Here is a 15,668-nt window from a genome sequence, read left to right as displayed (position 1 = left end):
CTGTACAACTATACTTGGTAAGAGCTTCAGAAGTTAGTAATGAGGACTTTTTCACATAAACCTAATTTCTTTGGAAACCAGGGTGAAAAAATGAAACTTGCATTGACATTGTAAAAAGTTACTGTAGCTCGCTACTACCGATTACATAAACCATGTCTTGGGAATTCAGAATTTAAATCCAGTCATGAAACATGAAGGTCTGTTTTCCTTTGGAGTTAAGCATTGCCATTTTGTTTATAATATTTGAGCACTGTAATTTACCAACACCCCCCCCTCCAGTATTTTGGTAGTACAGTTCTCATGGGGTGTGTGGGTTTTTGCTTTTGACCCAGAGAAGGACAGCTTGTGAATTTTATGTTACGTAAAAGTTTTTGAAAAGACAATGAACCAGGAAGATATTGTGGAAGAGCAGTTGGTTTGATCTGGCAGGAAGTCATATAAGCATATCTTGATGGCACTCTCAGTTCAGTAATGGAAACTGAAGAAGTTTTTTTTGCATAATTTTGAAAGTCTTTGAAAAAGGAGCAGCACAAAGGAATGACAATGGGGCAATGAGGTCAGTGAAGTTGGAAAGGCAAGATGATGAAGAAAAGGAAAAAAGACCACTGAAAGGATGATCTGAAGACATAAACCCTGAACGAAGCTTAACCTTTTTTGTTCACAGTGAAAGAATGAAACACGCTCTTTCTACTTCATTAATTAATTAACATAAATAAAACATTATAAATAATACATAGAGAATATAAATTTTAAATATAGATATCGTAAACATCCTAAGAAAAGGTTGCAAATAACCAATATGTCAAATAATTTGAAGGCTAAGGGAGAAGGAAAACAGTCTTTAGCTGAGGAGAGACAGAAGAAAAGGGGAAGGGAAAGAGTGTGTGGGCAGGAAGTTAAAGCTAAATCACCTTTGTTGTAGATGCAGCTGAGAGAAATAATGAAGTATTTGAAATAGAGATGTTTCTATTTCATGAAAACAATTAAGAAAGACTTTAGAAAAGATTTCTGATGTAAAACTGAGTTCAGATTTGACCTTATTCTGCAAAAGTTTTTTCTTAAATTGTAAATTACACCCTAATGCATTTATTTTTTGTTGTCTTATTTGTCTCTCAATGGATGTAACATAATTAATCAAACGTTGGAACGAGTGTATTTGCATTTATCAAAATTTTAAAAATCTGTATCTTAGAAATTCAGAGTTATAAACCAACCAACCTCCTCCAAGCAGGATTTAATTAAATGTCTTGTTGTTTACTACGTGTTTGGTTTAAAACAGTGTCACATGACTCTTAAGAGTCATGACTTAATGGTCTAAGATTAATCCTGACCCAGCCCTCAGGTTCAAAGAGATTTTGTTCTTTTCTCTTCGGGAATCATAATCCTGTGAATAAGTTAAGTGATAGGTTAGGGGGTTAGCTGTATTCTTCTTGGCATTAATACAAGAAACATGGCCCTTTTTAAGATAACAACTGACATGTAAATTGGACCCTGAGTTGTTATAAAACCAGGTGGTTTGTCACTAGGCCACAAAACCAACTCCGAAAATGAAACAAACAGGAAAAGCACTGAAGTGTGGGTTGTTTTTTTCTGATGAGCCATATTGAGGTGGTTACTACTCTTGTTTAAACTCCCATTGCAGATGACATCTCTGTAAAAATCACCTGAGAGAATTCACACAGTATCCATAATTTCCCCTGACATAACAGGTGTCATCCGACAGTCACCTACATAAACCTGTTCTCGAGATTTAGTTTCCTATCAGGTGCAGTAGCACATCCTCGTTCTCAGTTACGTTGTGTCGGAAAGGATTCCAGAGCAGGAATAATGAGGATCACTCACAAGCCCCAGTTTCTGGTCTCAGATTCTGCTGTCCTGGGAGAAGTGGTTGGGCTTTGGCATGACTTTTTTTTCCTTTCCACCTCTGTATTATAAGCTGGGTTTACTTTATGAATGTGCAGTTTGTTTCAAAGCTAGTTAAAGTTAATTGCTGTTTTGAGTAACTGCAGCCACTCATTCTGCACAGTAATATCTACTTGAACAATATACTTGATACTTCAATTAGTTTTTTTTAAAGCAAACCTCAGTTTTCATTCTGTATTCTTTAGACTGTAACTTCAAACCATACATAAAATATAAGCCAGATCATTTAAATGGCTCTATAGCCACTGTATTTTCTTGTTTGTAACACTATAAACAAAGTATTTGTTTTCTTTTTAACTTTTGCAATAGAAAATAAAATTACCCAAGAAAACAGCCAGACGATACCCAGCATATGAGCTCTATCTCTATGGGGAAGGGAACTACGCTGAAGAAAACAAAAATCTCTTATTGACAGGAATTCCAGTTCTTTTTCTTCCTGGGAATGCTGGCAGTTACAAACAAGGTAAGTGTTTTGTGAAGTTGTAAGCATGTTACAAAAAAGGCTCTCACATTTATGCATTATTTAGTTTTCTGTTTGAAATACTATCAGCCAGGGTCATAATGATTGATTATGATTTATTATGATATAGGTATCCTTGTTAGTCCATGTTTAATTTCAGACAGTCAAATACATTATTTTTGTTTGAAATCAGTTAAATGTTTAAGCTATAATATTTCTCTGGAGCAAGACTTTAACCTTTGAAAGCCAGAAACAGTACAGTGCTGTAATATGGCAGCACCATACCCTTCCTGTACTTTTGTTTGCAAACATCCAGTTGGTTTTGATTTGAACAATGTTTTGTGCAGTTTATGCCAAATAAAACAAGATCCGAATTTGATTAGAAGAGACTGAACCCTCTGTCATCTGTGATGTGAAGGAATTACATGCTTTAGAAATAAGCAGCATCTTGTGGCTTGCCCTGTAGCTTCATTATTTCCTGCTTCTGTATGTAGTGGTATTTTTTCCTCAACATCATCACCTCACTTTACATACAGCCTGCTTTTGTTTCTCAGGTTATTCCCTCTTACACTTCTAGGCTCCAAATGAAAGGAAGTAATAGTTTGAAAGCATTTTTGTTTTTCATTCCATTGTGAATACCAAAGCTAATAATTTGATGAACGTGAAGTTTTGTGTTTCAGGGTTTACTCTGGTATCTGCAGTTCCTTCCAGGCTGGGTTTGTCAGACTGTAATTTTTGTTCTCTAAAATGAGCTTTAAAACAGTAACACTCACTGTGTTGGCAAAACGGATGGATGTGGGGAAAACCACCATACTCTGAACCCTGATATCTTACTGTGATAACTTTTCCTTCTATTTGCACTGAACTTAAATTACCTCATTTCAGAGAACCTTTACAGAGTTTTGCTTTTTTTGAGAACATACTCGCTTAGCTTATAACAACATAAAATATTTTACCAACTTGTACTTTTAGAAAACCCATGCAGACTTCCAGGCACAATACCATCCAAAGAAGATTACAGACATAATGGTTATGAGAGATGCCATATGGACTTCTGTAATTGTGCATCAAGTATTGCAAATCTGTGAATTAATGCTGTCTCTAAAAACATGACAGTACATCACTAGGCAGTAAATAGAATGGTACTTTCAAGGCATGTTAGGAATCAAAAGGAAGTATCTGAAGAATAAACAAATTCAGTGAGTAGAAGTACTGCATTGAGCGGATATAGTGTGTTGCTTAAGGTTAGTAAATATTTAAATATATATTCTTTGAGAAACTGAGTTAGAGAGACTAGCAATAAGTCATATGTGCATTTTACAAAACCTTGTTAAAAAAAAATTATCAGTGCCTGAGAATATTTTTTCTTTTATTGTGGAATTTATGGAAATTCTTATTTTGTTCAGAATTTATTGTCAGATAGTACAATTTTATACTGTAGATAAATATCAATACTTAGATAAGCAGAGAAGGTGTTGCTATTGCAATTTTATATTAGTTTAAAATATATTCATGTTTGCTGAGCAATGAAGACAAAAGTGCTGCTGCTACCTTTGCTGGAGTTATTTTCATAAAATCATTTAGGTTAGAAAGGGCCTTTCAGATTATCAAGTCCAACCATTAACCCAGCACTGCCGAGCCCACTTTACCATGACCTCCAAGATATAAGGTTGTGATAAGATACTTGATCTTTTAAATACTTTTTAGGTATTTTCAAACCATTTTGAAGGTGGACTTATAGCTTATTAGCTATAGATAGAGATGGACTACAAATCAGATTTATAATTTTCATCATGGTGATAATATCTGTTTGGGTGCTTGAATGTGCAAAGTACTTCATAAATATAACTGTGCCATTTCAAGAGCCTCTCTGAAATTTGTTTGATACCTTAATTTCTGTAGCAAACTTTTCTGAGAAGGAAGGTTCTGCAGTTCCCTCAGTCTGTTGTACTCTAGGAGAATCTTGCTCCTGTGTGCTGGATTTGGGCACACCTTTCTGGCAATCATTAGTTATTTTATATACTTGTGTTTGGGACTTTCTCTTTTATTTTAGTCTTTCCCTACCATGCATTTTTATTTTCAACTGTTACTGTTCCCATCCTGCCATGTCTCCATGGAAACTTGGGGACAATTCTGCTCTTGAAAGGTTATATTAAATAGCAGCCAGGGTTAGACAGGGGAAACAGGTCAGAAGCAAGACCTTGTAAACTGAACATTTTCTCCCTCAAGGTTTTAGATGGAAAAGTGTCACATAGGGTTTGGTTTTGCAATCCCCCATATGTATTTTGGTGTTATTTGGGAATGTTGTCTTAGAGTTGATGGTCTTCAAAGGAGTTTTAGGAAAGCGTAAATTCCTAGCAGGAGGAATGCCTCTACAGTTGAAATCAAGAATGCTCAGTTTGCCTTCTGAAGGTACAGTAAGAAGGTACAAATGAGATGAGAAAACAGCCCTTGGGTGGAGGAACACAATCCTTGATCCTTGTATAAATTTGTATTTGACATAAAATATCCTTGTAGGCAGTGGTAAGCTCAAAGGAGATTGTCTGCTTTTGGATGCCTTTTGTAAAGGGCTTGAGATGAACAGTGGATTTAATAAAACATTTTTTCTCAATAGATTATGTATTTATGTGTTTGTCTACTAAAGATGGTGCTAAGCAGTGACTATTAGACTGTTCTAATTCATGTGGTTTCTTTTTCTAGTACGTTCTCTTGGCTCCATTGCACTTAGAAAAGCAGAAGATGTTGACTTCAAGTACCATTTTAATTTCTTCAGTGTCAACTTTAATGAGGAGTTGGTTGCATTGTATGGTGGTAGTCTGCAACGGCAGACCAAGTTTGTGCATGAATGCATAAAAGTAATTCTTAAGTTGTACAGGGTAAGTGGTGACATATGCTGAGTAATGTATTTGCATTTGGGAGTGGAATTCTGGGTGTCTTTTCTGCTGGAAAACTGAAGAGTGATGAATAAGGGAGGAAGACTTTATAGTGTGTGTAGATAATTGAAAGTGATAATAATGCAACAGAGATTTGCTTCTCCTTAACAGATTCTTATTGCTTGTGACAATCTCAGAGCTTTGGTTTGGTTCTGTATTGTGTTTCTAAGTAAATACCTCCATACACGGTGTATGCTTTTTTTCTAGTACATATGTAAACTTTCTCTAGCTTATTAAAATATTAATATAGCATTGCCTCAAATCTAGTTTTTGCTAGGAAAGTTCTTTGGTATACTTTGTTCCTAAGAGTCTCAGAGATTAAAATAAGCTTAAGTTTATTAAGTTTACACAGGGTACATGGTATTTCCTTTTGAGCCTGAAACTGAAATTAAGCACATTTTTTGAGATAGAAACTGAATTTATACTCATTTTGTAAACTTGTCAAGTTAATGTTATCCTTGAAAGGCCATAAGTTAATTTTAGGGGAAAAAAATCTCCAGCTAATAACCATAGTTCGTTGTCAGACAAGTTTCTGATGTGTCTGATTGCTCTTTGCTTAAGGATGGAGAATTTGCACCGACCAGCGTTGCAATAGTAGGTCATTCCATGGGTGGTCTTGTTGCAAGAGCCTTGCTCACTCTGAAGAGTTTTAAGCCTGAACTTATAAACCTCCTGGTTACACAAGCCACACCTCATGTTGCACCTGTAATGCCTTTGGACAGATATCTTACCGGTAAGTGTTGCAGGTTATCTGACTACATCTTATTTCTTTGTTGTTCCTCTCAAACACTAATAGGTGAGATTCTTGCAAATCAACAGTAATGGGTGCTGCTTTGTTTACTGTAATTAATCTGTTCCTTTGTTACTCAGGTAATTGTTTGAGAGCACCAGGATACTCAAAGAAAGTCAAGTGTTGTGTTACATGGATTATGTGGACTTGAGTTTCTGTGCAAGGCCTGGAGCTCTCGATAATTTGTAATTTTAATAAGTTGCAGGTCATGTTACTAAATTTGTAAGCTCCCCAATGCATGATGTTTTTTCTTTCCTTTTTTTCCCCCTCTTTTAAAACTTGAGCTCTGTAATGGCTTTCTTTATCAAAGTAATTGCCTAAATAGCATAATTTTGGTAGAAGTTTGTAAATTTAGTGTTTTTCATGCCCAAAGGTGTTGGGGGTAAGAATATCTAATATAGATATAATATTATATTTTATATAATGTATTTGCAGAAAAGGTCATATTTTCTCCTCACCTAAAAAACTGTGGCATAAAGAATAATCATTATGCATGTACTATACACTTCCTGAAAAAGCTAGATTTGATTAAACTGTACTGATTAAATATGTGCTCAGTGATAATTCTGCTGCTACATGTAGGTACCGAGAGAAGGGGAAGAGATATTCATTTTCATTATTGTCTGTGACACCCAAGAGGAATGGATTATCTTTAGCTGCTGGATTTGATTTATTGTGCTTGTATTAATTCTCCCTCCTACAACTGATTTCAATGCAATGCTGCTTCCTTGCTGAGTGTTTCTGGACCGTGGCTGTCCTTCAAATAAATCTGTGGTTTGCTACTTTAACAATGTATGTGTTCAGCTGGTATAGAAAGTGTATCTGTCTTTCCTAACTGCTCCCTCCTTGGGGCTAAACCAATAATTTTCCTCTCTTATATGAATCAAAAGTGCTAATCAGAGCTCAGAATCCTCTAGGGTTCGGAAACTTTTAGTTGAATGTTTATATCGCTTTTTGTGTATGAAATAGGCTTATTGGAAAATTGTGATTGATTTTAATATATTTTATAGATTTTTATACAGCCGTAAACAATCATTGGATGCTAAAGGCCCAAGATTTAAGAAATTTAACTACCCTTTCTGTGGCGGGAGGATTCAGAGATTACCAAGTTCGTTCAGGACTGGCTTTTCTACCGAGATTGAGTCAACATGACAGTGCCTTATCTGTTGTGGTAAAAAAGCAAACTATTTTTTTGGTTTTGCATGGAGCTATGTTAGATAGCCATTTGTGTAATGCATGTTTTGGTGTCTAATTACAGTCTCTATGTGCAGCATAGTGTAAATAAATATGAAAATACTACACGTGAAAACACAAAGTAGATAGTGTGTGGTTATAGGATCATAAATAGTTGATGTAGTATAAATCTACCACTTGGTACCATTTCTTCTTACGACCTTCTTGCACTGTTTCAGCTTCAGAACTCAGGTTTTATTTCCCTGCATTTTTGCAAGAGATGTGTGTGTAGAGACTGGCAGATGTGCAGCACAGAAGTTGACTTCTTGTTTGATTATAGAAAGAGAGCTCTGGCTTGGAGCTTTCTTTTTGTATTTATTATTTTTCAAAGAATTTAGGAATAGAAAGGATGTAGAGGATCATCAAGTCTAGTCTTCTGCTTTTGCAGGCATCTATCCTTTCAAAATTAATCAAGAGACATCAGAAAGTATTCAGGTTTGTCATTCCATCCCCTCTCCATCAACCTGTTCCCTACCTGTTCTCCCTCAGCATAGGGAGAAAATTTGTAATTTCTAACTTCCATTTATGCACAAGCCAGTCTTTTAACACATTTGTTCTGGCATCATCTTGAAATGTTATCTGAAATAGTTGTCATTCCCTTGGTGTTTACCTCCCTGTCTGTTGTGCAGAAAGCTGTCTATAAATAGTCTCAGCTCAGATCCTCCTAGGCTAAGAAGATTAACTCTGCATTCCCTTTGTCCTAGTAACCATTCTCTGCATCTGCTCTACTTTCATTTCTCTTGAGTGTTGGTGACCAGAATGTTGCATGAGATTCCATGAGTAGTGGTACCAGTTCTTTGTTTTGTTTTGGGGGCTGTGTTGTGGTTGTTCAGTTTGGGGTTTTTTTTCATCCCATTAATGGTTCATAGCTTCAAGTTGTGCAGATAGGTGATGAGCTGCATTTGTGGGAGGGTTTTTTGATATTGTTAGTCCCTAAAATGCGATATTTGCAATACACTTACACAAATGAATAGCTTCAGACTGTCCAATTCTTTCTGCATGGTGTTCTGATGCTTCTTTTTATTGAGAATGCCCTTGGTTTTTCTACAGCAGCTTTTATTGGCATGCTTCTATTCCTGTGTGCCAGGATCAATTATTAAAATAGTAAGATTAGTCATAGAAGCAGTCTTTGAAGAAATTTTTGGTAAGTTTTCTCCACACCATAATTTGCCCTTTCATCATTAGTCTCTGCTATCTAACATAGATAATTTGGTTGTTTTGTAATTTCCACTTTATGAGTGCTTCATCGCTTGTAAGATCTTTGACTGAAGAAGTCATTCTGTGGTACCCTAGGCCCTGAAACTCTTAATATAAACATTGTTCTTTTTAATAATTGCACAAGTATTTAAATAAGGAGGGGAAAGACTTGCTTATAGTTTGAAAATGTTGAATACTAACAAAAGATTAACTTTTTTCTTTCCCCAAACAGAGCTCAGCTGTGCCTAGAGCTTGGGCCTCAACTGACCATCTCTCCATAGTGTGGTAAGTAATGGAACAGAGGTTAATTGACTGCCTGTGCATACCTCTGTTCTCTACTGTTATCACTTTATACCATATTTTAACTTCAGCATAATATTATGGTGATGTCTCTTCTGACCACTTTTATTACCCTGGATATTTCCTTTCTAGATTTAATTTTACTTCTTCTTTCTTCTAGGTGCAAAGAACTGATCCTGGCTACCATCAGAGCTTTATTTGATCTCATAGATGAAAATACAAGGCAGGTCTGTATATGCATTTACCCATCACACTTTCTTCTTTCATCCCAGAATGTTTAGTCAGGAGAAATACCTTCCTATTATACAGAAAACTCGTTTTTGATTATTCTAAGTCATGCTGAGAAAATTGTTGTCATTTTGTCCCAGTCACTGAAAAATTCTGTGACTTTGTTGTTTGACCAATGTGTCAGAAATAATTAGAGGTTTACTCAGTTTTCATTATTGACTTCTTGATGCTTTATAGCTGCTGGGGTATGGGCCAAACATTTCTTTTAATGCAGCAGGTTCAGTTGACCTTGCACCAGGATAAGCAAATTTTTTTAGCTGTGTAGCTGTGAATGTGACCTCTCAGTGTGTGTTCAAGTCACCTCCTCTGACCAGTATACAAAGGATGAAAAAGCATGTGTGGTGATCATAGTGACCAGCATACATCTGAGGTGGTTTTTTTTTTTTTGAAAAGCCACTTACAAAAATAGAATGCAAGTAAAGTACTTACATATTTGTACACCTCCAGCTACCGTTATTTATTGCTTTTCTAAATGAATATCCTACATCTTAGTTTTTGAAAACTCTTGGAGAATCTAATATTGTACAATTTTCTTTCTACAATATTATGCAGTAATTATCATGAATTGGAATTAAGGCCTAAAGGGTTGAAAATACATTAGACCAGAGCCTCAGTCATAGAAGAGGAAGGACTCTTTTTGAGGTTGTTTGGGGCAGACTTCTCTAGTTTCTCATGTGTACTCATTTTCATGTGTAATTTAGAGAGTCAAAAAGGGGGTACAGTTGTTCTCTAGTTTACTGACTGTGCTGGAGGGTAAAAATTTTCAGAAATCAGTACTAATGGCCACAATTTTTGAAACAAAAATTAGTCCAGGAAAGTTTGTTTTGGGAAAAACAAAACCAAACCAATGAAACAAAAAAAAACAAACAAAAAAATCGCATCCCCAAACAAATGCAAATCCTGTTGTAGCTTTACAGCTGTTTGGATGCTTGAAATAGTCAGAAGAGATGTAGAGCAAGCTGGATTTGTGAACTGAGATTAGTAAATGTAAGTGTGAGAATTTTTCCTAAGCTCTGGCACAAGTGTGTTATTTCAGGAAGAATGCATGTGTGTCTGTAGAGAAAGTTCAATAGAATGGTTTCCTTTTGTTAAGAGTAGGTGAGGATATAAAACTTCTGAATGTTTTAGCTATAAACGTGTAGACTTTTTTTTATGATGTGTAGACTTTCTGTATTGCACTGATTGACTATTGATGGCACTTTTCTGTTCAGGTTATTGAATTTAAAATAGAAAAGGTACTGTCTTCTCACAGTCTCTTCAGCCTTTCATCCACAAAACTATATTGTTTTTGTTAGCTGTGATCATGTGATGATCTTAAATCATACACATTGGTAAAAATTTGATAATGTACTCTTTTTTTAGATAACTGAGGATCCAAAGAAGAGAATGTCTGTACTGAATCACCACTTTGTAAGACACCCTGCAAAGATATTTGAGGAAAATCCTGAGGTTTTTACAGAACTCCCAGGTGTGCAGCAGTTTTCTTTTGAATAGGATTCAGTGATGCTCCTTTGTTATTAGTTAATCTTCTCACTAACAAAGTTTTGGAATACACTTTGTCCTTCTTTAGACATTTGCTAAAATGATATACAGGATACAGACCTAAACAATCAGTTTTCTTTGGTCTTAGTACTAAAGAATTTAAAAGGGGTAGGAGCAAAAATCTGTCACTTTTATATAGCTTGAATTCCGGAGGATGCACAGGAGTCATATTTACTCCAGGATGTCCAATAAAAAAATCTCAGGGACTGGGAATAGCTGGATGTCAAAAATACAGTCGAATCTACTCTTACATCCCGTTCTTGGAAGAGGGATAGTAGGGATGTTATAGAGCTGTTATGTTAGTTTTGTGCTACTCATGGCAATCCTGAATATTCAGATCTGCCTCATCAGTCACTTCCTTTTTGCCATGACCTGGCAGGGTAAGATGGACTGCACACCAAGGGTTTCCTTGTAAATTGCCTTCCTAAGAATGGTAGCTAAAAGTGAGAAATTTTGACTGTGTGGAGTCTTGGGAACTAAACACAACTTTAGTAGGGCTCAGCTTTATTCCTAGTTTTGCTGACCTGGGCTGAACCATTTTATGAAAACGATTTTATTTCAGGGATTTTCTCAATGTAAGATACGGCAGAAATACTAAAGTAACTTGTACTTTGGCATCCAGATTTGGCCACCTTTTATAAGAAGGGATTTAGGCACTGGCATATACTGAAGTGAGTGTGGAGTGGAAGACCACCAAAATGGTTAGTCCTGGGGCATAGGAAGCAGGGGAAAGAGGCTGAGTTAACTGCAGGTTTTCACCCTAAAGAAAATGCTGAGAGGAATCTGTTGCTGTCTTCAACTACCTAAATGAAAGACTGGAGAGAAGATGAAGTAAGATTTTCCTTGGAGGTGAACAGTGATAATACAATAGGCAGTAGAATCCTGTTGTAACAAGAGACATTCCAATTGGATGTTAGGAAAAAGTACTTTACCCAGGAAGGTGGTCAAACGGAGAGGTGCCCAGAGAGATTGTGAAACTGATTTTGTTTGTTTGTTCACCTTTTTTGGGGTCAGTTTTTAGCAATAAGGAGGAATAAGTTTAAATTGGATTTCATGTTGGCATCTTCCTTATTTGTGCTGAGCTCTTGACACTTAGTGGAATTTCTGTGATGGACTTGTTACTCTGGTTACATGGAAGAAAGGTATTAGCCTTCTTGCATGACAATTGACATTGTTTGTATCTCTGATCTCTTCATTATTCTGTCTTACTCTTTTTCCCCAGACATGTCTTTAAACTGCTACAGTTTTCTGTACGTGTTATTCACTTCATTGCTGATGTGCTTCTTCACAACCTGTATCAGTTTTAAAAGGGCTGACAGGAACAAAGACTGGGGCTGTGTCTGTAGTTGACTCAGCTTTAATCAGTCACCCTGTAATTACATTAGTAACATTCAGTTTGTTTTGTTGCCTTTCAATCTTTGTTTCAAGATCTGTAGGGGTTTTATTTTACAATTTGTATTTAATAACAAGATCTTAGGATTTTGCTGTTTCCTGTGAAATTGGTGATAACTGTTGCATGTCATTCTAAGCAGTAGCAATCCTCAATGTTGGTTAGAACTTATAAAGTTTATGTCCATTTACGGATAAGAGATAAGACCTTGGTAATAAGTAAAATATAAGATTTTGGATAAAAGGATAATAGTTCCTGCAGTGTGGCATATAAAAACATGGGTTTTTTGTAGGAATTTTCATATGGATTACAGTCAAAGCCTCAAAATGGACTTATTCAGTTTACAATGTAAGTACTGTTTTTTCCTCATTGTGTTTTTATATTTATTTTGTTGTTTTTTTTTTTTTAACTAATGAGCTTTTTTTTTCTTTTAAGGATTCTGATGGAAAATATTTCACATTTCCTCTTGCAAGCCACAGAAAATCATACAGTCATGTTTACTGTGAAAATAGTATGTTGGTGAGAAAATACTTCTTTCATGTCTGGAGTTTGTTTATAAAGCTGTGGTTTTTTTAATTTATATTTGCTGCAGTTTTAAGACAGTTTAACGGACAGTTGTTGAAATGCTGACATCCATTTACATTCACAGCTTAATGCATTGTGTAAGATGTACTACCTGTTGTAGCATGTCACACTTGGTGTTCAAGATCTGAAACTTTCAATGCCACCTGAACCTCAAATGTTTTATTTTTGACTCTTATGGTTAGCTCTAGATTACTTGGTCCTTTACTTTAGTGCAGTTCTATATTGATGGTTTTGAATGAAGATGCTATTTTTCAGTGCTGCCATGTTTTTGCCATACTTCTAATTTGGGAAAGTTATTTATAGGTTTGCTTTCCCACAATACAATTAAAGTGAGTCTGCAAGGCTACAAATGTCTTTCACTAAGCAGTGGAAGTGATTGGAAGACAGATGAGGAAACAGCACCATCTCCGTTGTCTCCTATTGAGAGGAGACACCATAATGTGCAGCTCTTATATTTTTAGTTCAAGACACAGGCATTCAGCCAAAATTTTTTAAAATTCTTTTACAAGAATTAATTTAATCTCTTGGCAAACTGAAGGTGGATAAATATTCTTTTCAGAATTTACATATTTTAGATTAGTGGCAAGAATACTGATAGACTTCCCTGTTCCATCCTGCCTGTCCCTGTTGCCACTCCTCCCCTTAGCAAATACCACCACTGTGAAAAATGATTGTCTGTCCTTGGTGCTTTTCTAATGGTCCTTCTCAGTGGCACTTCAGTGTTTACCTGTATGTTGTGATCTTAGTTGTACTTTAATAAGATAACTTTGGATACAATGTCTTGAAGACAGGGTTAGTACAACTTGAGGAGGAGGAGGGAGGTACAAAACAATATCTGAGATCCTTGCATCATGGTGCTATTGCTTCAGAACAGTAAAAATTCTCAAGGGAGGGAGCAGTAGAACATTAAATATCTAAAGTATTCCTCTACTACTTAAAAAAACCTTGAGAGGTTTCTTAAAGTTAGAAGAGATAAACCATGATATGTAAGATGGGTATTTTTTGAAGAGAAATTCTGAAAGCTTGTTTGCTTAACTTTGTATTTATTCATAACTAGAAATGGTGGCCAATTGAAGTTATTCAAAATGGTTCCTAGAAACCCCACCACTCAGTCTTATGCTTCACCTTTCCATCGTTGTAATTGTAGTTGCAAGATCATGATATCAGACTTTTAATGGAGGATATCACTTGGTGTTAACACAGAAGTCTGACTTCATTGTGAAATGGAAAAAAGATAGGTGAATATCTTTCATTCTAAATAACTGAGGAAATCTGAGAGAGAGACTGTTTTTATAATCCTCTTCACTGTTATGCTTCAGCATTTAACATCCTTATGAGAGTTTGGTCACTGTAGTGATAGCTGCTGCAGATACACTAAATAGAAAAGGAGTGAGACAAAGGTGAAAGTTTGTTCTCTTTTTAGTAAGTTAATTGCACCAAGGTTCTGCTGCCAGAGACAGTTGCTGATATCTAGTATACTGAAATATTTAGCATGTAGAAATTTTGGAGATTATCAGCAGCTTTAATTCCTGCATTGTTTGGAGTAAAGAATTGGTATTTTCAATATATTTATAAATGCAGTCACATATAGGTAATGTACTATTTTATGGTATTGACTTTACAGGACACAAGTAGTTGGATTTATGGCTGCATGAACAGTAATTCATCGATGTGGTGAGTATAAACAGTTCCTGTTCTTTATTCAAATAGATCTTGTGAGATTGTGTTTGAATTTAAGGCATATAAATATCCTTTGTAGGAAGGAAGAGATTGGGAAGTAAAATTGTAATCATAAAGAATTCATGCTTTCTTTTCACCAAGAGAACAGGAAAGATAGGTTTTCTCAAAATAAGTGATCTTTTTCTTCATTAAGTTGTATTTTTGACCTTCATAGCAGTGAGAAGTCGTTCTTGTTGCTCTGACACTACATGCTGTGCTGGATTCCAAAATTGTGGGGCTTCTAGCATCTGGATGGTTCTGGTAGCTGGCTGCATGGTTACACTCCAGGAGCTGCAGTCAATGGCTCCACGTCCAAGTAGAGGACAGTGATGAGTGATCCATATTGGAACCAGCACCTTTTAACATCTTTATGGGCAACATGGACAGTGGGATCAAGTGCACACTCAGCAAATCTACCAATGCCACCAAGCTGTGTGGCATGGTCAACATGCTGGAGGCATGGGATGCCATCCAGAGGGACTTGGACAGGCTTGAGGGGTGGACCCATGCAAACATCATGGAGTTCAAAAGGCCAAGTGCAAGGTCCTGCACCTGGGTCAGGGAAATCCCAACAAAAGTACAGACTGGATGGCGAATGGATCGAGACAAACCTTGCGGGAAAGACTTGGGGGTGTTCATGGACAGGAAGTTCAAGATTACTCTGCAATGTGTGTTTGCAGCCCAGAAGGCCACCCATGTCCTGGGCTGCATCAAAAGCAGTGTGGCCAGCAGGGAGGTGATTCTTTCCTTCTACTCTGCTGTTGTGTGACCCCATCTGGAGTGCTGTATCCAGCTCTGGGTCCCCAAACACATGAAAAATGGTGACCTGTTGGAATGAGTCCATAGGAGGGCCACTAAACTGTTCAGAGGGCTGGGCTGGACCACCTCTCCTATGAAGACAGGCTGAGAGAGTTGGTATGTTCAGCCTGGAGAAAAGAAGACTTCAGGGAGACCTTAGAGCAGCCTTCCAGTACCTAAAGGGGGCCTACAAAAGAGCTGGAGGGGAACTCAATGTACTTACATACACACCATGTTAGAACTGCTGCAAGCTCTTCAGCAGCTAACAGAATTTTTGATTTATGTGGTATATTTTAGATGTTCCCATAGGAAGAATTGGTACTTCTGATGTTTCAAAGGTGATAATAAAACTGCATGTTAATTTAATGCCAGTGCTGTTTTAGCTCATGAAGAGTTTTCATTTTGTGTCTGAAGTTGCATGGCTGATAACAGCTACGTGTTTTGTGTATGACAGAGTTGGAGCTTTGTTGAACTTGTTTTTACTAAACAAGATTTGCATTATCTGAAATT

At 36.5% G+C, this 15,668-nt stretch overlaps 1 protein-coding gene across 1 annotated transcript in view; it reads left to right on the top strand.

The window, feature by feature from the left end:
- PGAP1 (post-GPI attachment to proteins 1) overlaps positions 1-15,668 on the top strand; it is a 36,836-nt gene that overhangs the window by 2,078 nt on the left and 19,090 nt on the right. Inside the window, 10 exon segments of the mRNA XM_017836628.1 lie at positions 2,233-2,386; positions 5,084-5,259; positions 5,878-6,049; positions 7,117-7,277; positions 8,769-8,821; positions 8,997-9,063; positions 10,487-10,592; positions 12,349-12,404; positions 12,492-12,575; positions 14,266-14,315. Coding sequence (XP_017692117.1) covers positions 2,233-2,386; positions 5,084-5,259; positions 5,878-6,049; positions 7,117-7,277; positions 8,769-8,821; positions 8,997-9,063; positions 10,487-10,592; positions 12,349-12,404; positions 12,492-12,575; positions 14,266-14,315 — 1,079 coding nt within the window.

This window comes from Lepidothrix coronata, unplaced genomic scaffold (assembly GCF_001604755.1).
Source record: "Lepidothrix coronata isolate B3197 unplaced genomic scaffold, Lepidothrix_coronata-1.0 Scaffold7, whole genome shotgun sequence".
NCBI lineage: Eukaryota > Metazoa > Chordata > Aves > Passeriformes > Pipridae > Lepidothrix > Lepidothrix coronata.
The sequence above is the reverse complement of the archived record's forward strand: the minus strand, read 5'-3'. Positions and strand labels throughout refer to the sequence as shown.